Source organism: Archocentrus centrarchus, chromosome 6 (genome assembly GCF_007364275.1).
Source record: "Archocentrus centrarchus isolate MPI-CPG fArcCen1 chromosome 6, fArcCen1, whole genome shotgun sequence".
Taxonomy (NCBI): domain Eukaryota; kingdom Metazoa; phylum Chordata; class Actinopteri; order Cichliformes; family Cichlidae; genus Archocentrus; species Archocentrus centrarchus.
The window spans coordinates 9,723,478-9,745,440 of record NC_044351.1 but is presented as its reverse complement, the minus strand read 5'-3'; the positions used below and the strand labels follow the sequence as shown (position 1 = coordinate 9,745,440).

Sequence of the window (21,963 nt, the reverse complement as noted above, 5' to 3'; positions counted from 1 at the left end):
GCCAAATGTCTGCTTATGAGCTGATTCAATATCTAATTTGTCAAGGCGCACAAGAAAAAAATGAGAAAACTTAAGGCCAGATCATCATCGTGATCTGTGCCGCCATCTAGTGGAAACGTGAGGGAGCATGATTTTGCCTAAGAAGCCAAAATTCAGTCTTAACAGTGAAGTATTTCTCACTTCTCTGCCTCCACGCTTCCTATTTTTAGCACAGGAAATTCTTTTCTTTTCTAAAGGCTTTAGAGTAATGCCTCCTCTCATGGCCATCTAATTAAAATTAAGCTCAACGTGAAAGAGCAGTCCCTGTGAAGAACCAAAACAGCTATCAATGTTTAACTTTAATTTCCTCTGGAGCAACCAGTGTTTTTACAGCATTTACAAAAAGAGCATTCATCTACAAAACAGTGCATAGGTGAACTTATTTTTCACGATGTGCGGTACATTCCTTCTGTGTGGAATCATGGTGACATAACTGGATATAAGAAGAAAAACAGTAGAGTGCTGAATAAATCCTATGTGTTATTTGTATGTTATGGTGTTCATATTTAGGGTGTTTTCCTTTTTTTTTTTACAGTGAATATATACAAAATACATACAGTTTACAACCAAAGGTGAGTACAATCATGTGCAACAATAACAACGTAAAATTAGTCAAAATGATTTTACCTTGTAATAAATGCATTATTTTCAAGTGGCTACTTGCTCCTCTCATGAAACACAAACTCATATAGTAGCGACTTGTTAAATACAAAGTATCCTATTCTGCTTTATCATCTCCCAAAAAAAAAAAAAAAAAAAAAAAAAGCAGGATATTCAAAAGACTGCCCTGCTATCATAGGCCAATTTAGAATCACCAATTAACCTAAACCCCATGAGTGTCTTTGGACTGTGGGAGGAAGCTGGAGTACCCGGACAGAAGCCACACAAGCACAGGGGGAACACGTAAGCGCCACACAGAAATACCCCAGCCAGCCAGCGGATTCAAACCCAGGACCTTCTGTGGAAAAGCAATGGTGCGAACCACTGCACCGCCATGCAGTCCCTATCCAGGTCAAGCATTTTGTTTTTCACTTCAGTTGGCATCTTTCCTCTTGGGCTTTAGCTAAATAAACTGTGGTAAATGAAACGTTTCAGTGATAATGGCCACAGGTAAACTCAGGTTTGATAGAGCAGGAACTGTTAAATAAATTATATTCTGTATTAGAAAATGAATTTAGAGAATATGCCTATTACAAGTAGCAGTGCAGTCATGCAGTAACTAAAACATTATGCTTCCACAGAATGGCATTATTATGAAAATATACATTAAATATACATTTAAAATAACTGTTATGTCACTTATACTGCCAGTAAAATATTAAAACATTACAAAACATGCTGAGCAAAAAGCTGCAAAACACTGAACCGAAAGGGCAATACTCAGGTACAGCTAACTGAACCAATCAGAAAATGAAGCCATTCATGGCGATGCACTGATGGCCAACAATGTACTGATGATGGAGGCAGTGATGCAGTGCAAATGTTTAACAAAAGTTGGCTTTACGTGAACATTTTGCTCAAGCTAATCAGTCTCCATGCTGTCATGTTGGGATTGTTAATGGAATGATGGATTTATGCCTTTGCCTGTAAATTTTGCATCCTTGGCCATCTGAGCCTTTCTGCCAACCATTCATATTGCTCATGATATAAACATTGTTTGCATACTCAACAGTTTTCTAAGCCAACACAAGGCTGCTTCCCCTTATGGGCCACATATAGTGGAAATATCTCAGTTCATGATTAGCTGCTAACTGTACTGGGGGCATCATACTGACTTTCTCCTCTTGCCAAAAACATTGTTGATGAGCTTGGCCATAGACTTCGAGCCGCTGTAGCGTCGTCGGTCAGCGCGATACTTCAGGTGCTCCATCACCTGCCTGATGAGTTGTGTAAAGAGGTTGGCAATGTCTTGGTAGCTCTCGGCTGCTGACACCTCCTGGAAGTGACAGCGGTTTTCCTGCGCCAGGCAGCGACCTTCATCCTCACACACCTGCCGGGCATGGCAGAGGTCCTGCTTGTTACCCACCAGGCAAACAGGAACATCCATCTCCCTGAAAAAGACAACAGGGAAGCGTTAAAACAGTCAGTCTGCAAGATGACTGCGGATGGCAAGACGACGAGGATGCAGAGCTTCTTAGTTTTATTTTACACCGCTTGAATCCTACAGCACACAACAATGCAACATTCTCTCTATTAAGAAACCTATCCTACCCTTCTGAGTGCAAAGCAGATGTTTCGCTTGATTTATGTGCACATAATCCAACAGTTCCACTTGTTATCTACCCCTGCATTTATTGTGAAATGCCTGTCATTAGGCTACGCGTCTCTTCCCTCCATGTTATCAGGATGCCTTGGCATGTCTCCAGGCAGCCTGATGGATGTGGATGGCCCTTTTTTTTTTTTTTTTTTCACACTAAAATTTACCAGACACCCTCACAGCCAGTCCCCCCCCCCCCCCCCCCCCCCCCCCCTCATCATCATGAATCATTTATCAGTTTGAGTTTGTGAGGGGGGGCAGTTCGGCCTCCCAGTGTTCCTCAGATTCAGAACTGCATGTACATTCCTGTTCAGCTACAAAGAAACTAGGGCACAAATACTCTGTTTTGTTGTGTTTTCTTATAGTGTATGCAGCATGTTCAACTCATATAGTTAGTGTATATCATTTTTAGCACTTCATATGTCACCTGCGACTAGAAGGTAACTTTAAATCTCTGATTTACAGATTTTTTTTGAGGCACCACGAAGGTGCAGTGAAACTACTACAATTAACATTTTTCATTGCATGAGGATTTCACCTAAAATTTTAAATCATAGACTTGGAAAAAAATGATTTTGCCTCAGTTTTAAGAGCATGCAGAGTTACAGTTAAATGACACGCTAATCACATTACATCTCAACAGCAGCTATTATTAAGTTTCTTCTGACCCTTTACAGTTCTCCATGCGTGCCTCCCGAATCTGTCGCAGGATGTTTTTGGCATTGATGAAGGAAGTGCGGTCACTGATGTTGTACACCACCACAAAGCCATCTGCCCAGTCCACCGGCTCCTCAAGTATACACCTGGCCTCGGAGCTCTGCCAAGAAGAACACGTGCTTTTATGTTGGAATCATCCAGTTCGTCCCCAGTTTATGTGTTGACTGGCGTGTTTTTACAGTCAAGCAGAGAGACATGGAGCCTGTATTCCTTACACACTGGTATAGCTGGTATTATAACAGTAACATTTTTTATTTTTCATTTCCCTGTTTTGAGCAAAAATTTGTTGCGTTATCATTTGAATTACAAACAAACCTTGAAAAATGTATAATAGAGGCGATAGAAAAGAACTCATGAAGGATCTTTTAGTTTTCTTAACTGAAATATTAGACAGTGTGTGGCTCTGTAGTGTAGTGGTTTACACATTTGCTTGGCAAGTGAAGGGTTGCTGGTTCAATTCCAGACACAAATCCCTTTTCGGTTACATCAGGAAGTGTAGCTGCTCTGCCAAATCAAACATGCAGAGCTACCTGCAGTGGCAACCCTATGTGACAAGGTAGCAGCTAAAAGTAGCTAATACTGGAAAGTATTTCAAAGTGGAACCTTAACAATATCAGTAACACCCGCAGTAAATGTGGAGTGAGACAAAGACTGCAAGTGTTTGTGACCTTGATGAGACATAAACAGTGCAACAAAGACTTGTGGCCTGGGGACATGTCTGAGTGCTATAAAACCCCATTTTTAAGCTTCTCTCTTTACTGACTTCTTTTTATGCATCCAGGTCAGAAGGGCAGGATTGTGACTCTGTGTTTCTTATGGGACAGCAGTGTTACGGGGGGGGGGGGGGTCTAAACAACAAAGGCATGGACTGTTTTTTTGTTGTCCTGAGCCAAGAGAGATTCCAATAAAAAACTAACTCTGAAGTGAAATCCCTCTCCAGTCTTTAGTTTTGTTGAAGGAATAAGCAGTTTATATGGCTCCCTTTTTTTTTTTTTTTTTGAACGAGACAGTCCGTGGCGTTCATCTCCTCAGGATGCACTCATAAATCCTTATATTCCCAAAGGAAGTGCTGTATGGATCGCACACATGCTAACCCTATGCGAACATATGACCACAGCTAACCCTCAGGCATCTCTCCATCGGCCTGAAAACAAATCACTGCTGTTGTGAAATATGAAAGCAAAATGAATTTTGGTTATAACCTGACAGTCAGTTAAACAACAATGTAAAAAATGTGCTTGGTTACCCAAGGTTCATTTTCTTGAAAAGACATCATTCTCATCAATGTCCCATTTTCATTTGTTCAATTTGCTCCTTGTCAGCGGTTTCAATTCATTTAAAACAGTATGAGTAGATTTACAGTCCCCCGGTTGAAATGTTAGAAGAAAAACAGGAAGGTTGGTCCTTCTGCAGCTCTGCTTTTCTAATATATTTCTGTTAATACTAAAAACAAGTTTCTTACCTGAGAGCAGGGGTCAAACACCTCCAAATTCAGCTGCCTGCCATCGATTGACAACCTTTTATGGTACAAAGAGTCTGTGACGGAGAGTCCAAAGAGTCATAAATAAATAGCAAAATATTGATGCATGTAAAAGGCAGCTGTGATATATTTAATCTTAAAAGAAGATCTGTCATATCTTAGCACAGATTGTAAGGAAATTTGTGTTTGGTCAATTATTTCTTTGTTGTAACAATGCTTCTTGGCTATAAATCTTATACTGTTGGAAAGCGTGTTTATTTCTCCTTAAATGGAGCCACATTTATTAGGAAAATTCATTTGTTGGTTGAGCAGCAGAGTTGAGTATGTAGGTTATGCCCATAAAACCTGTCAAATCTTCTCTGCCAATGCCAAACAAACTTCCTTTAAGCCCACGAATGCACAGGTGAAAATTTTGCATTTCCAAGTGACTGAACAAAATCATCCAAACCAAATCCTCATCAAAGCACCATTTCATGAAATCTGGAAACACTTACTGGTATTTGAGGCATATTCACCAATGAAGCGTCTGGTCAGGAACCGCACAAGGACAGCTGGAGAGAAGAGGTGAAATGGAAAACAACAAAATGAATCGTGGCATCATTATACACTCATCCCTCACAGGTGGCAGCAGCAAAAGGTGAAAAAAAGATCCTTGTTCACCCGCACAGGAACAACACTGTGCTAAATGTCTCCAGGATTGGAGCGGTGAAACTGTAGCCTCACATGAAAGAAGGCTGCATGGCTTTGCTGGAAGGTCTGTGTGCATATTTGGCAAGTTGAATAGTTATATTCCCCCCCCCCCCCCCCCCCCCCTCTGCCTTGCCTCTAGACTGCAAGCTACACATAAAACTGACTAACTGGGCCAGTTTTGGTCCCACAGACAATAAATTTTAATTAAAGGCTGAAGTTTCAAGTGCTGAACTCTGGAAGCTTGCTCCTAATGGTGGGCCTCTAAAGGGGTTGTACAGAGGTTAGGCCACATGGATGTGGACATTGAACACTCAGGACTTACCACAATAGGAATTTTTATGGGTCCATTGTTACACAATGATACATTCAAAGAGAAAAACAAGACATGCGTTGAAAGCAACAAATAGAGCAGAAAAACACACCGATTGAACTCAGGCACACACATACAGCTTCCATAGGCTACAGCATCTCCACAGTAACAGGTCTGCTTCACTGCCAGGCAGTAAGAATGGAGGTGTCCCATTGTTGTATAAGGTTTGTTTACAGTTTTACCCACCATCTCAGAGACTGAACACTGACATATGCAGCAAAACAATAAGCAGCAAGGATCCTCTAACTCCTTTTTGTGCATAGACTGTATTTTCCACTACAGTTTAGAAATACAATCTGGAATGTGTCTAACCAGGAGAACCAAAGCACGGACACATAAACTGGTTCTATCAAGCTCTATACAAATATTAAATGGTCCAATATACACACTTAAAACTATAAAAAACAAGATAAACTATCACTTCAACACATCAAAGCCAGTGAAAGACACGATCAAATTAAACTGTAAACAAAATCACATGTAGAGCAGTAGGCTGATTGATCGATCGATCAAACCAACGTGTTTATGCTTTCCTGTATCCAACCTTGAACCTTGACAGAGGAGTTTTGAAATAAAGGCAGAGACTCTCAAGAGAGAGAAATAATCGTATTAGTTTAGTTAAACCTCAGTGAATTGAGCCAATAATCCAGTGTTGTTTTTGGTTATGTAATGCAGAACCAAAGTCCATGTTGGATCGCTTGTGCTACAATCACACAATGATAGAAAAACATTATTTTTCAGAAAAGGCACATCTAAGGTGGTACCTTTAATGCGAAGTTTGCAGTCACACTGGATAAAATTAGATGTTTTTGTTGTGTTTAAAGCAGCTCATTACAAAGTGAAACTAGCTACAAATAACCATAAAACTTTGATGAAATGAGCTGCCTGTAGGAGCCATGTTGGATTTTATTTTGATTCATCACAATTTAGAGCCATTCCTCCAAAATATTTGATATCTATTAGTTGGCATTATTCCACTTATCTGACTCAGCATGGAGCCTGGAGCCTATACCAGCTGTCACGGGCCCCAGCTGGCCGACTCCAACCGAAGACCTTCGTGTTATGTGGTAACACTGCTAAACACTGTACTGTTTCTACTTAGCTATTTTCACAAAAATATGGCTTTACTTGACCTTGTAACAGAATGTTTGCTAATAATAACTTTTTTTTAGCTAATCTAGCTAACAAATAACAGCAAATAACAGTTACAATCTAATACCAAAAAATTACACACAATACATTCATTTCCACAATTGATCAAAGTTTCATCATTCAACCTAACATTTATTTGTTTTGTCCACCATATTTCTGAGTGTGCTTTAGTCACAGCATAATAGTGTGACTAAAGCACACTCAGACTTTCTGAGTTGTTTCTGGTGTTTTCAGCAGCTGCTTATAATTACAGGTTGAACTATGACATGAACCTAGCATAAACTGGTGGTTTGCCTAGCTCTACTTCAAGGTTTGCTACCTAACTTAGCTTATAGAAGTGTGGTGGAACAGTAAAGAGAGATTTTCCACTCTGTGAGTTGATTGTGTTTTGGCACTGTGGGAATATTCATAGTAAATCACACTCTTCAGTAACCGTTTCTTGTCAAAGTAACTGTTTACGAGGTCAAAAGTCAACTCTCATGCTCCATGGCTAGCTAGTTAAAAAGTGAGCCTCCAAAATCCTTCAACAAAACTTGTTTTTTGTAGTTAAAGTTTCAGGTTTTGCAGTGGCAGCACAGTCTATAAATCTCAGCTTTCCTTTGGTAGATGAAAAATAGACAGATGTCAGATAGCTCACTACTACCCCAAGATACTTAAACTCCTCCACCTGTGGCAGGAACTCGTCCCTGAGCTGGAGAGGGCACTCCACCCTTTTCGGGCTGAGGACCATGGCCTCAGACTTAGAGGTGCTGATTCTCATGCCAGCCCCGTCACACTCGGCTGCAAACGTTCCACTGCGAGCTGGAGGCCACCACCTGATGAAGCCAACAGGACCGCATCATCGGCAAAGAGTACTTCAAATGTCCTGCTGTTCGCGGACTTCTGGCAATAATTACTGTAATAACACTATGTTGGCTGTAAAGCGCCATTTCTCAGCTTTCAGAAACCATTTGAATTTTTTCGATAGGACAAACAGTTGCGTAATTACAGTAATTCAAAGTGCGTTTGATCAGACATCTCAGCAGTGATACGCTCGGTGTTAACCAGCTGTTCAGGGCAGGTAAGGGCAGGTCACAGGTGTTATAGGGATAGAGCACCTTGAGGTAACTGTTGTTTGTGATTTGGTGCCATATAAATAACCCTGAACTGAATTAATAGATCAGTGGTTCCTGAATTCAAGAGTACTGTGGCCCACTTAAAAACCACCTCTCCCCTCTGGTCATCCGATAAGCGCCGGGCTGTGAAATTTTCCTGACTAGAAGCCTGTATTCTCTGTCATCAAAATGCAAGAGAAAGTGATGTATTTCCTTGAAAAACTGATTTGGGAAACATAAACCACTATAAATTGCTAATGCTATCCAGTCATATGTGAGCCACTTGCCACTGGGACACAACCTTCAATGCAAGAGCAGTAAATTTGAATCCAACTGTATAGGCACATTTTTTAAATCTTTAGCTCACCTTAGAAAAGTGTGTTAAGGTATAACGTCCAAACAAAGGGTATTGTTTGGACGTTATACCATCCAATTAATTTAAATTTCTCAGAGGTGAAAAGTGAACGTGTTAATTAAGGCACATGGGAAAATTTGTCACTTTATCATTTAATTGTTTGTTAAAATGTTAGTTAGCAACAGTTTTGATAGTATTTAATTCATGGTTTAATTTTTTTCAAGCATGCATACCAAAACTTATCTGGCTTTAGATTTACACCTTGTCTTGTGTACTTTACTCTGAACTGCATTTCTTTGAGTTTTTGACTGACAAAAATTTAGCATATTTTTTAACATGTTGTGACATTTGTCAATCAAAAAAAATTGAATGATTAAAGAAGACAATTATGATAAAACAGACCAAACTGATACATAAAAACAAGTTTTAAAGCAGAGACTTGTATTTACATTCAAGCAACTCATTTGAAGGTCTGTGTGGGGAAATAAGGTTAACTGAGGTGTGACACCATCAAGTTATTATCTCTGACTTACTTGTCAGCAGTCTTAATAAATTTAGGCAGTCACTCACATAGTTTTAATTGAACTAAAGGTATAAAGAGACACAAAATCACTTGCAGCTACTCACCTGATTTCCCAGCCCCCTGGCTTCCCAGTAGGGCCAGCTTGATGTCATTCATGCCTGTGTTCTGTCAGGTCCTCAGCAGAATCTCTAGCTGCAACTCTGTGTTGTGTTTGGTATTTGGGTTAGTTTCAGCACACTAAATACTCCTTATGGTTGAAATAGGGTGGAAGTACACGACCGCCCTCCCCTTTCTTCCTCTTCAAAGAGCTGGTTCACATTTTAAAACCAGAGGCAGAGGAGAGTGGGGAAAACAAGCACCCTCCTCTTCTGTCTCTGTCTCTCTGCCAGGAGCTCTTTTGCTCTCTCTCTCTCACACACCTCTCATTTTTCTGTTCTCTCTCTCCCATTCTCTCTCTCCCCTATTTTCCCCTCAGTCTGTCTGTTTTCCTTCTTTCATTCCTCTCTTGAACCTATTTCTCCTCTCTATCTCTGCCCCCTCCTATGCAGAGTTTGCTCAAAGGTCATAACTGACTAAACCTATTGTGCTGGTCCTTCTCTTAACACTTTAAACTGCAGTCTTGCGGCCATCCATGGATATTTGTGCTATTCATCATGGAGTAATGATGTGTAATGTAAGAAACAGTGAGTATAAGAAAATATAAAATTACAAGAAGCAAAAATAATGCATTAATGCAGTGAGTTATATGGCACAGGAAATGTATTTTTAAGAGAAAGGTCATTTCATTTGAATATTTGAATGTTCTTTTTTTTTTTTCAACATAATGGAAAACATTATTGAAGGACACTCCAACTTTTTAAGGTGGAAATTCAAACAAAATTTTGCACAAATCAATAAGACAATACCTTCAAATACTTTTACTAGCCAGGCATTGTGAAGCAAAAATCCAAACGACTGTCTTGTGTTTTAACACTTTGTAGCTCATATTTTAAAACATTTGCTAAACTCCTAATATTTATTTACAAGAGAAATTCATTCCAAGGGCAAATAGTGCCACCTAAATTAAAATAAGTTTACACAGTTTAAATTCATACAGAAAATATCTGCAAAACATTTACTTATCATGCAATATCTTTTTCATGCATGGCTCAGAAAAGTCCCATAGTAAAACATAATTTATGGTTGTTGTTTATTGAGTCTAAGGTTGATTTACTTGCTTTAGTTGTGCATGAAAATGTATATTTTTATTGTTATGGTCTGTCAGCTTAAGGAAACTTAGTTAAACTGTGGAAAAAGTCATTTTTTTTGTGGCAGGACTGGCCTTCCATACAAAAACAGCATTTTCCTCCTCAAAAACCTTGTTCTGCTCTTACTGCAATAAACTGTGTCCTCCTCCTGCTAACGTCCAGTATTAATAATGTTTTGGCTTCAAGGAATGTCAGACAGTGATATGATGTGGAAAAAATTTTGATGATTTTAGTTACACACTTTATCAAATATATAGTGAAGTTGAAGCTTCCAGTGCAGCGTAAAAGCAAAACCATGAGAAGGCCTGTAATAAAAACATTGACTGGAGCATCAGTCACACTTCTGACATCAAATGAAATTGATTCAGACAAGCAATCCGTCTCCTTCAGCGTCAGCCGTCACACAAAATGTGACATTTACAGCCTGTAAATCATCCTGCAGTAGCTTTGATTTCGCAGGCACTCGCACCAGCCAACAAAATGAATATTCTTCAGACTACAACTGCATGTTTGTCTCCACTGACCCTCTTCCTGGTTTATTCTGAGCATTTTGGGCCCATTTCCAACCTGACTTCATTTGATCTGATATCCGTGTGCAGAGTCAGACGTTCTTGTGTTTCACTGAGGGTTGTCAAGATTTGGCTGCACTTGTCTTTTCAGCCTTCTACAAAAATAGTTACAATACTGTTTTAAGGCTTAATTTTGAGTTGGCTTTGGGGCTATTTACATAAGTTTATTCATAGTCATGATGGTTTGATTAAAGGCATCATAATTCAGGATTGTCATGTGGTTGTATTTAAACATTACAAATGTAAACTGGGCTTTTATATTTTGAAATGCAGTCAAAACGTCCATGTTAGTCGGCACTGTCAATCAATTTTTGAAGTGAATTATGTTTCCAAATCACCTTTTCCAGACTTTAAAGTACATTCTGCTTGTTTACTTTAGGACTGTAGATTTGAGCCTTTAATTAGCTTCTTTTTTTTTTTTTTTAAGCCAGAACAATGAAATGAAAACAGCCTGACCAAATTCCTGCGTGTGTGTCCAAATCTATTCATATTGCATGGCGTGTGGACTGAATGTGCTTTTGAAATGTTTACTAAATGATCCTCTTTCTCTTCAGTGATATTTAGATATCATATTTCCTGAAAATCAACTTGGATGAGGAAAAAAAAAAATAATTGGAACCAGAAAACTCCATGTTCTGAGAATTTAGATGAGGACTGAAATCACCAACACATCACTTGAAATTCTTTGAGTCGCTCTTCAGAACAAAGGAGAGATTAATATTTCATAGTGGGGAAATAAGGTGCCGTTTACACGAAGCCGTTTTCACTGGAAACGGTGTCGTTTTGATGCGTTTCAGCCTTTCGTTTACACGATGGCGTTTCAGAAACGATCCGCGTTTACACGAGGACATGTGAAACGATGAAAACGATGTAGTTCCCATGCCAGGCCACAAGTTGGCGTTGGTTTTCTCTTTGCAAAGTTTGTTTACGCAAGACGCGCATGCGTGGAGTGACACAGTAGGTAGTGCGGCAAATTGTTCATTACTTACAAAACGGCCAATGTGAGAGGTTTTGTGTGGACCGATGATGAGGTTGGATCGCTGCTGCACACAACGCTGAATTACAAAACGGTAAAAACACAGGAAAAGCATAAGAAGCACTCGTGAATCCGCGAGTACTGTTTATCAGTTTGCGCGTGCGCGAAAAACTGGCCGTCGCAACCATAGTGCGCATGTGCGAGTCGAGCGTTTTCAAATCACCCCGGTTTCAAGTGTTTACACGAAAACGCAAGCCGGTGCGTTTCTGAAACGCTCCACTCTGGACCCCGTTTCTGAAACACATCGTTTTCACTCTGTTGTCGTGTAAACAGAAGGGCGAAACGCATCAAAACGACACCGTTGTCGTGTAAACGCAAGGCCGAAACGCATCAAAACGACACCGTTTCAAAATGAAAACGGTCTCGTGTAAACGGCACCTAAGTTAGGTCCAATCACTCCTAATCCCGAAACAATAAAGTTAGAAATAGAAAACGCCTTGGTGGCTGAGCATTTAGTGCATCAGCCAAATGCTCTTTAGTTTAGACAAATATCCATCAGTGCAAAAACTAAATTTAAATAAAATTCCAAGTCCTCTCATGCTTCACATTCTCAGCGGACGTTTGTGTTGTAATCAGATAGAAATTCCTCTATTTTACTTCCAAGGTGAGCACACAGTGGAAGGCCCAGCCATCCGTGGCAGCTTTTAATCAAAAAACATTTTCTCCTGAGCTGATCAACACGTGGCTGCAAAGAAGCTTTCATGTGCCCACAAAACTACGCATACCAGGAAACACGTTATTCTCCCCAGCTGTGTACACACATGAAACTTCAAAGGGTACCGCAGCACATGAGCAACATCATTATATATTGCGTGTGCACGAGGAACCCTTTCCAGAAGGTTTCCGTTGATTCTTTGAAATAAGATTATCTGCCGTGTATGGCATGGGAAAATTTATGTTGAACTGAAACTGGTGAACTGTTGAACTAATTGTCAGATAAATTAGGTCAGTGCTTGCTGAATGTCATTGTAGTTAGGCAGCCTGATTTCCAGTAATTGTCACTTAAAGTGTAGTATTTATATGACCCTGAGTCATTGTGTAGTTTAATTGTAAAATTAAGTTGTAAAATATAGACTACTCTCGCTTCTTTAGCCATCTTAGCTTACCGCAATTTCATTTATACAAAGAACTTATATTATTGAACCAAGAAAAAAAAATCTTCTGTGGAAGAGACAACTTCAGGACAACTTGGAGAAAAATTATGCATACTGGATGTTTGTCTTTTGGTCAGATGAGATGAAACTAGAGCTCTTTGGCTGTAGAGATGCTGCTTATGTTTGGAGAATGAATGAAGTGGCGTACAACCCAAAGATCGTCCCCATGGTGAAACACGGTGGTAGGAGTATTATGCTGTGGGGATGTTTCAGTGCACCTGGAACTGGGAATCTCATCAAGGTGGGAGGAATCATGAGGAAAGGATTCGACACAATGACGACCCAGAACATACGTCGCTCCTGCTGAAGAACAACCTCCAGAAGACCAAAGGGAATGTTACTGACTGGCCTGCACAAGGCTGTGACTTGAATCCCATTTAAAATCTGTAGGATGAACTGAAGGCCAAGGTCCATGGGATTGCTCAGGAGACATGTCTGAGGCTTGTTGAAAACTACAACAAACGACTGAAGGCTATTCCAGCTAAAAAGGATACACAATGACTATTAGCATTGGGGGACTAATCATTTTGACCCTGGAAGTTTTTGTTTGGTGCAAAGTAAAAGAATGTAAGCATCCAAAATAAAACTTGGAAAAGCCATGTTAAAAATTCCTTGGTGTGTTTCGCAGCACTCGTGACATACTTTTCATTTAATGAAATTTTCATATGGGGGGGCTATTAAACCTTTCCTCATTTGTAGGAAGTGACTAACAACGAAGTGGCAATCAGCCAATGACATTCATGACAAGTGAAATAACCTTCTTAATTTCCAGGGCAGCAGTCTCGAACCTGCAGCGATCCAGAGCCACATGCAGCCCTTTTACATTTTTTAAAAGTTTTATTTATCACTTATATTTTCCATTTGTTAAAATGTGTTACGCATACTCCCAATTTTTTAAAAAAGGTTTCAAAATGTGCATCAAAATGGCTTTTTAATAGTAAAGGTTCTCGACCCTGTTCTAGGCGAGTGCATTTCTTAAAACATGAAGGATGCCGTTGACTGACATATGATGGGCTAGTAAATAAATTAGAGGGTTACCTGGGCAAGTGGAGCCTGAACCTTTCACAAGACAACAACCGTGAGCTAAAGGGCAAATCACTTCCTGTGTGGATGTCCTTTTCATATTAGCTTCCCTGAAGTTTAGTAATGTGTTAAAAAAAAAACATTAAACCAAAAATGCTAAATTAGTCTATTTAATTGATTTAATTTGTTAGGTTAGTCATAAATTGCGTCAAATATATGAATATAATAAAGGAAAATTGGCTAAGAGGCAAAGATAAATGTTATGAATGGACACTTGTGATACAATATATGGTACAAAGGTCAGTGTCTGACCTCCAGAGGTAACCAGGGGATTGTCAAGTTCTACTAAATCCTTCCATCAAAATGTATAAAAGCTTTCAGTGCTTCAAGCTTTTGCAGATGATGGAAGAAGTGACGGCATGGGGAACAAAACAAAACAAAATTAGGGATGATTCATCTTTGTCAGGAAAAAAACAGTCAAATTCTTTGAGCTTGCTTGTGGAAAATGTGTCTCTCATTTCTACAGAAACACCATCAGTGGTGTGAGATGGCAACTATAGATCCTTCTAACAAACGTCTCACTTGGCGATTGTGTCAAGAAACCAGAGGGACTTTGGTGTCCAGTGTCTGTTGGTGCCGTTTTAGGTATCCAGTCCTGCAAATTCATATAAACATCTTGAACATCTTACTGTACCCAACATCATCGTGAGTGTAACAGGCGCAGACTGGATAGATGAAGTGCAGAGGCAGCGGTTATCCAACCCTCTGACTTCATATGACATTTCATCTTCACTGGTCTCCTTTTTCTGCTTCTTTTATCCCCAAAGTTTGTTTCCCAAATTTAGTCATCAGAGAAGATGCCTCATATTGTTTCCATTATGAGGTTTGAATTGTGAAGTGAAATGGCTGATGGTGATTAATGGTGTGTTAGTGGTCTGTGGGCTTTTTTTTTTTTTTTGAAGTTTATAGCACTGAAATTTCTATGTTGGGCCCAGAAAATGTTGAAGATGATGAGCAGCATGATTTCCTTTCTCCTGGACAGCTAAAAAAAAATAAAGTAAGATATGACTTTACACAGCCAACTTGATCACCACTACAACATCCACTTCATAAAAGGTGGTACATCTTTTCCAGGACGGTGTAATAAACTATCAGCTCTGCTCTCAGCAGCATCCAAAGACAACAATACGCACTTACCCCCACTCCCAGACATAATAATTCAATATCTTCATGCAATAGCGTACCAGGAATGTAAGTTAAGAAGTGGATCTGATTGACCCTAAACACAAAAAGCAAGAGCAAATCATGCAGCAGCTTTTTGGAGGAACAGTACATCTTTAACTGTCCTCAAGTGACAATGCTCCCATGAGATGAATGGAAGCTATCAGGGGTCTAATCAGGGCTAATGGATGCTGTGGAGTTTAAACATTAGATGTACGTCTTATCTCAAAGAAGATATTCTCCATTGCAGCTGGACCTATGTCAGGTTTTTCTCCTCTTTTATGCATTAGTGATTCACCCACCTTCAGACAGACACAGTGAAAGGGGGGCTTTGTGCCAGGGCTTTGATGTTCTTAAATGAAACATCTGCACACAGAAAAAAAAAGGAGAAAGAGGAAAAGAAAGAGACACGTGACTAAGGTTTAATGAACTGAACAAAGTGGATTTCAAAAGACATTAAAGCTCCATTTAAGAACATCCCAAGGTCGGGTTCTGCCATATTATCTTAAATTAGTCACAGGGATGCTGGCCCTGAAAAGCCTGCTCTCATCCTTTTCTGCATGTTTTCTTTCAGTGGTTGACAAATTTTAGATGCACACACAGATCAAAGATATTGCTTATAATGGGACCACAGTGGGTTTTATCAGTGGTTGCAACCGATTTTGCCCATTTGAACATCTTTCATTGGTTTATAGAGTACAGGCACTCACAGAGCACTCATGGAGTTGCATCATCATCACTGATTATACATAAGAGCATTTTGACAATAGAGTATAAAAGCATGAGCTTGATGCTCTCGTACGTCTGGCGAATTACACTGAGCTGCAGGAAGGAAGAACAGGAAGAACAAAATGTCCTGAAACATACAAAAGAGGATATGTTTAAGAGCTGAACAACTGCAAACCGCAATCAGAAAATGACAGCAACACACAGCGAGTGTGCAGCAGGGTCCAGGAGAAACACGGGCTGTCATGCTTGGCAGACAGATACACAGCAGGATTTGAATGCAAAAATGAATTATTATCAGGAAGTATCCAAAGGTTGTCTGTGCAGAAAAAATTTGTGTGGTCAGAAAACATTAGTGAGGAGGACGACTGTAAAACTGTGTATTTCTGTAAAAGGAGTAAAGCTTTGGAGTAGCTTTAGCAAGGAACTGAGAATAAATTGCAATGACAGCATAATTAAGGATTACTGCGGGAAGCATTAGCATGAATGAGGTGAAGGACATATGAGAGGTTTTTCTATATATACGAGCATGTCAGAATCTTTTGCAATTAGACTGTCATTGTAACCTTACCTGTTTATGCTGCATATTTTTTTAACATGTCTGACATCTTGTTGTTAAGCAAAAATAAAGAAATGCAACATATCATGTTGACAGTTTTAATAGTAACAATTATAGAACGTGAGGATCCAGTCTATTTCCAAGGCTATGACAAAAAAAAAATACTGAGTTTCTCTACAGATTGTTGTTCATTTTAACAGGATATCTCATGTTATTATTACATATATATTACAGGGGTGGCTGTAGCTCAGGAAGTAGAGCAGGTCAAAGTTGGTGGTTCACTCCCAGGCTGCCCCAGTGTGCATGCATGATACTGAACCCTGAGTTGCTTTTCGATGTGTTCATTGCAGTGTGAATGTGTGTGAATGTTAGACAGAAAGCACTGAGATGAAAGGGTGAATGAAGACATGCTGTATAAAGTGCTTTGAGTACTCAAGGAGAGTAAAAAGTGTTTAATTGTTTAATTGAAAATGTACTAATGTAATTTACTAATGTAAAGTAGTGTGCAGTATATTTGTGATACACATAGATAAAAAAACACTACAAGAGATGTATTGTGTAGAATAGGTTATATACTTATACACAATAATGAGTTTAAAGTATAAAAACTAAACCTTGAGGTATCAGAAGCCCCCATGGAAGCCTCACATTATTTAATGGTTTACTGACTCTAGTGTCTTAATGTATAAGTTGCATTACGATGTTTTAGAAAGCTGGAATATTGTTGAGTACTGCACTCTGTAAATAAATGTGAAACAATCTGATAATTTATGCGTATGGCCCTTAAACTGAAAAAAAAGGTACAGCATAATTAAGTAAAGTGCCTATGGTGCATCTATGTACACTATTGAAGCTAATTTACATGCTTTCAAATTCATTAAAAAACAACAGAACACTCAGCAGTTTTAAACTAAAATTCACACAACGTGCACAACAAACTCTGCCAAAGAATCAATGTAACCAATAGCTCATACAGGAGTTAATGTGTGTGGTTGTAAAGCTTTTTGCTCCAGCCCTCACTGGGTTTTACTGGCTCAACTCTGCATGATGTCATTTAAAGAGCTCAAGCTGGTGTCTCATATTTCTGAAACTCTCGCCAGCGTTTTGTGTGCAGACAGAGTTCCAGACGGCATGATTGGAAGTTAGTGTCAAGCAGGTTTAATCAAAAAGATTGCTGTCAAAAATAAGCCATAGGACTTCAGTGAGTTTTCATTTCTCACCTAATCAGTATTAGCTTTGCTAGTGTGGTTGGGAATTCTTGGGGAATGTAGCCTTAACCCTGGTTCCTCCTCTAGCTCGCCAATCAGAGCTTGATTATAAAGGCCCCGGTGGCCCACTGCTCAGCCCCCCCTTGGCTTTCTGTCTCCCACTCTGGTTGTACATATGTGGGGAAGTGGATTTATCATGCTTGGACTCATTATTCAAAGCACGTTTAGCAACTTCCTTTTATAGTCTGATCCTGGTGTTTGTGCACCATTCATGTTGCACCCCTTGGTCACCCTCTGTTCTGCTGTCCAGTGCTTGATGGTGGTGAGTAAGACTGCAGCAAATAAGTTGGTAGTTCAGGTTGTAGTTGGGTCGTCCCCTCACACACACTTGTAGATTTTTCCTGCTGCTGTCATGCCTAGCCATTACTGCATTTTAGCTTAAGACTGTTCGTTTGTTTTTTTAAGAAATATAATAAAGTAACTTAATTACTGAAATGCTATTGCTTTGGTTTTAACCTTTTCTTTGTTGCAGCTTTGCTAAGCGAACTACTGAAATTAACCTGTCACGCCTCCGCCTTACCAGCAAGAGTCTGTGTGCTTTTACTGTCTGTAGGTAATATAATTAAGGTTTGTTAGATTAATATTTCCCCTAGGGTGCAATTCCCCATGTGCTGTTGTTGATCTGTTTCCTGTCTTATCCTTCTTGCCACACTAGTTAAAATCCGGGCATGAGTTATACTTTGCCTGTTTTTCAGTCCTGTTTTAAGGGGCATCACTTTTTGACAGGTTTTTATTAAAGGATTGATTTGCACCTTTTTTGGCCTTACTTTTTTTTTTTTTTTTTTCTCGAAACGATGAAACTGAGTGCTGGCCTGGATGGGGATTTGAATATGAATTCTAAATGAAAAAAAGTACTCCTGATTAGCAGGAAGCATGAAAAGAAAATAGATAAAGATGACATAAATGGGGAGAGGACACAAAAGCCTCTTGTGCTATAATGGGCTCGCTGTCAATAGTATAATTTACATGGAGGGTATATTCAGAACAGATGTGTTAAATCTTACAAGCGCTCCCCCTGCTGGGGTAAATGCGTAATAACCGCAGAAGCACGTTGATCAATCAAAGAAATTTTAATGATATTTGCCATCAAACCCACATTGCAGGGTCATATAACACATGTACCTGCTGATAGTAACAAATGTTACTATAAAGTACTTTTTATGAAAACGTTGAAAACCTTCTGTCTACTGCATATTACCATAAAGTATACTTGTATCACCTAAAACCAAAGTGACCCCCAAGGCACTGATTTAACATAGATGGAGCTAAAGGAAACCTTTTTTATTTTAGACTCTACTAGAGTATCTTTATACTGCCCCTCATCAACAGGGGGCAGCCAGTCAAGGGGGGGTTGTGTACTTGAGATGACCATATTACGGGAACAACAGTAAAACAAAGAGAGCATTTAACGAGGTGACAAAGATTACTCGTACATAAGCTGACATTATTCAAATCTTTGGCCATATTTAATATGAGCATCAAACATTTACAGTGTATATTTATGAAAATGATAAATAATGCAACTGATCTGCATTTGATTGATTTAATTCCAAAACAATAAACAGCATGTTTTCTGTCTGTTTAATTCCATGAAAATGCCTAAAAAATGTGATGCTATCAGTTTCTTATATAAAAAAGCAAAAGTTTTTGTCAGCATTTTTTTTTTAAATGACTCACATTTCAACATGTTTTGCATTAATTGAGAAGCTCTAACAGAACTAATAAATTGTAAGTTATAGGTAATATTTTTTCCCACTGAAAACATATTTCTTCTTTCTTGAGTTTTCCTTCTTCTTCCTGTTGAGCCACTGAAGGCGAGCTCTGTCCATTGTGCCCTGGCTGGCTGATGGTAACATCCGGTTAGGAAAAATTTCCTTCAGTTTGCTCAAGAAAAACACCTCCAGGTTTCGACCAGCCTGAGCCACCTCGGAGTCTGGCTGCACAGGGAGAGATAAAAGAACCCACAGTGACCTACAACTGACTGGTTTACCATAATAAAATCCCTTTCTTTCAAGGCTACAGACTCTACATTAAATCATCTAAATATTTCAGACCAAACAGGTGCAAAGCAATCCCTCCTATTTCAATATCAGATTTCTAATGTGATGCAAAGTCTTAATAGTTATAATTAATAGTTAATAGTTAGTTATAGCTATTAAGCTATTATAAACCATATTGCCAAAAGTATGCACTTGTCTGCTTTCACACACATATGAACTTGAGTGACATCCCGTTCTTGATCCAAAGGGTTTACAATGATGTTGACCACTCTTTGCAGCTATAACAGCTTCAACTCTTCTGGGAAGGCTTTCCGCAAGCTATAGGAGTGTTTATGCGAATTTTTGACCATTATTCCAGAAGTGCATTTGTGATGTCAGACACTGATGTTGGATGAGAAGGCCTGGCTTGCAGTCTCTGCTCTAATTCATCCCAAAGGTGTTCTATCGGGATGAGGGCAGGCCAGTCAAGTTCTTCCACATCAAACTCACTCATTCATGTCTTTATGGTCCTGGATGTTCAGTCATGTTGGAACAGGAAGGAGCCATCCCCAAACTGTTACCACAAAGTTGGGAACATGAAATTGTCCAAAATTTCTTGGTATGCCGAAGTATTAAGAGTTCCTTTCACACCTTAGCACATGTGATTATGCACATGAATAATAGTGGGTCACAACCACCTCCAGGGGACTAAATACCTGGGTCTCTCCACCTTTTGCTTTGAGAACTGAAGAAGCCTTTTGGATGAGAGGTGAAACGTCTTCAAGAAACAAAAAGAAGTCCAGTCGCCCCTTTTTTCAAGCTCCAGAGACCGTTAAGAGTTCCTTTCACTGGAACTAAGGGTCAGAGCCCAACTCCTGAAAAACAATCCTCCACCATAATCCCCTCTCCACCAAACTTTACACTTGGCACAGTGCAGTCAGACAAGTACAGTTCTGCCAGACAGAGAAGTCCAATTCATCACGCCAGAGAACACGTCTCCACTGCTCTAGAGTCCAGTGGCAGCATGCTTTACATCACTGCATCCGACACTTTGTATTGCACTTGGACTTCCATGCAGCTGCTCGGCCATGGAAAATTTCCATGGCTGGACTTCCTGCACAGGTGGCATCACGGTACCACAGTGGAATTCACTGAGCTCCTGAGAGCAACCCATTCTTTCACAAATGTTTGTAGAAGCAGTCTGCATGCCTAGGTGCTTGGTTTCATACACCTGTGGCCATGGAAGTGATTGGAACACCTGAATTCAGTGATTTGGATGGATGAGTGAATACTTTTGGCAATATAGTGTATCTCCAGATGGATTGACATACAGTTTGTGCACATGTGCATGTTCCTCTGATGATGAATACTATTGTCTACCATGCCATGACCATGGAGTCAACACTGAGGGGGATCAAATCGAAGCTAAGGGGTTCCCTCTGATATATATTATAATAACTGCTTTGCCTGTAGACTTGTTGATTGTCATTACATTTCAGGCCCTACATAAAGAAATCAACATGGAAAGGGGCCCAGCTTGCTGATACATGTGGAACTAATCCCCGCAGACTGTAGTGCAGAAATAACTCAATTATACCAGAAATTAGGTTAAAGTGGGAAATCCACCCATATTCCAACATTCACTTACATAATTGAAAGTAGCGCAGTTCTTGAACATCAGCAGGATGTCATCAACAAACTGCTCGGCAGTGAAGTAATGGAGAGTGTTGCTTTTGTCCAGTTTCCTGCGGATCACTGACAGGTCAATGGGTCTTTTGATGATCTGGTAGTAGTTTCGGGCCTGGTGCACATTTGCATAGATTTTTTCAGTGTAGGAGATGATGGTGTCATTTTTACGTCATAGTTTGATATTAAAGTGAGGTGGAACATTTTACACACAAGCCAGGATTTTTCCACTTGGATAGGTTGTAAGAATATGGCGAACAGTGATGTCTTGTAATCATGTTTTATATGCAAATACACTCTATATTTCTATAGTGTGGTGCTGATGTGTGCATGTTACATTACTGCTGAGGTGATTTATTTGTTGTTGGACTGACCAGAGGGCTGACAGGTTCGTGGAACGGAGCGCTGAGAAGGTGACAGTACAACAGCAGAGTCAACTTCTCACACCTCTGCAGAGAATACAACAAACTCAATGAGTTCAAGTCTTTTTTCAGTGCAGCACAACAGAAGCATATTAAAGACGATAATGTTAACAAATATATATACATGGAGGGTCAAACAAGAGTCCACAATATTGTAAACCTGTGTGGATTTTTGCCATAACCAGTGGGTCAATTCCTGTTACAGAGTAGCAAGTAATCGTGTGTGTGTCCTCCCTTCTTCACGCTCTTGCCAGGCAGCTCCCTCACCAAAACTAAATGTAGTGTTTCCAGAATATGCCTGAAGAACACAATCTCCTGTTGTGTGCTATATGTTCCAACATCCAATAATAATCCTTCCTGATTCTCCTGGGATTGTGTGGGGCTCAGATTTGGACA

General features: G+C 39.6%; 1 protein-coding gene across 1 annotated transcript; it reads right to left on the bottom strand.

The window, feature by feature from the left end:
• Window positions 1-352: 352 nt before the first annotated feature.
• rerglb (RERG/RAS-like b) lies at window positions 353-8,993 on the bottom strand. Its single transcript, XM_030731880.1, has 5 exons — window positions 8,782-8,993; window positions 4,988-5,044; window positions 4,476-4,549; window positions 2,965-3,113; window positions 353-2,090 (listed from the first exon to the last, which is right to left on the bottom strand). The coding sequence occupies exons 1-5, from the start codon at window positions 8,831-8,833 to the stop codon at window positions 1,805-1,807; spliced, it is 618 nt and encodes a 205-aa protein (XP_030587740.1). The 5' UTR covers window positions 8,834-8,993; the 3' UTR covers window positions 353-1,804.
• Window positions 8,994-21,963: the final 12,970 nt, after the last annotated feature.

Coding starts and splice junctions, on each gene's coding strand:
- rerglb (XM_030731880.1), bottom strand. CDS start 8,833: ATGAATGACATCAAGCTGGCCCTACTGGGAAGCCAGGGGGCTGGGAAA. Junction 5,045..8,781: donor CCAGGGGGCTGGGAAATCAG/GTGAGTAGCTGC, acceptor TCTTCTCTCCAG/CTGTCCTTGTGCGGTTCCTG. Junction 4,550..4,987: donor TGAATATGCCTCAAATACCA/GTAAGTGTTTCC, acceptor TCTCCGTCACAG/ACTCTTTGTACCATAAAAGG.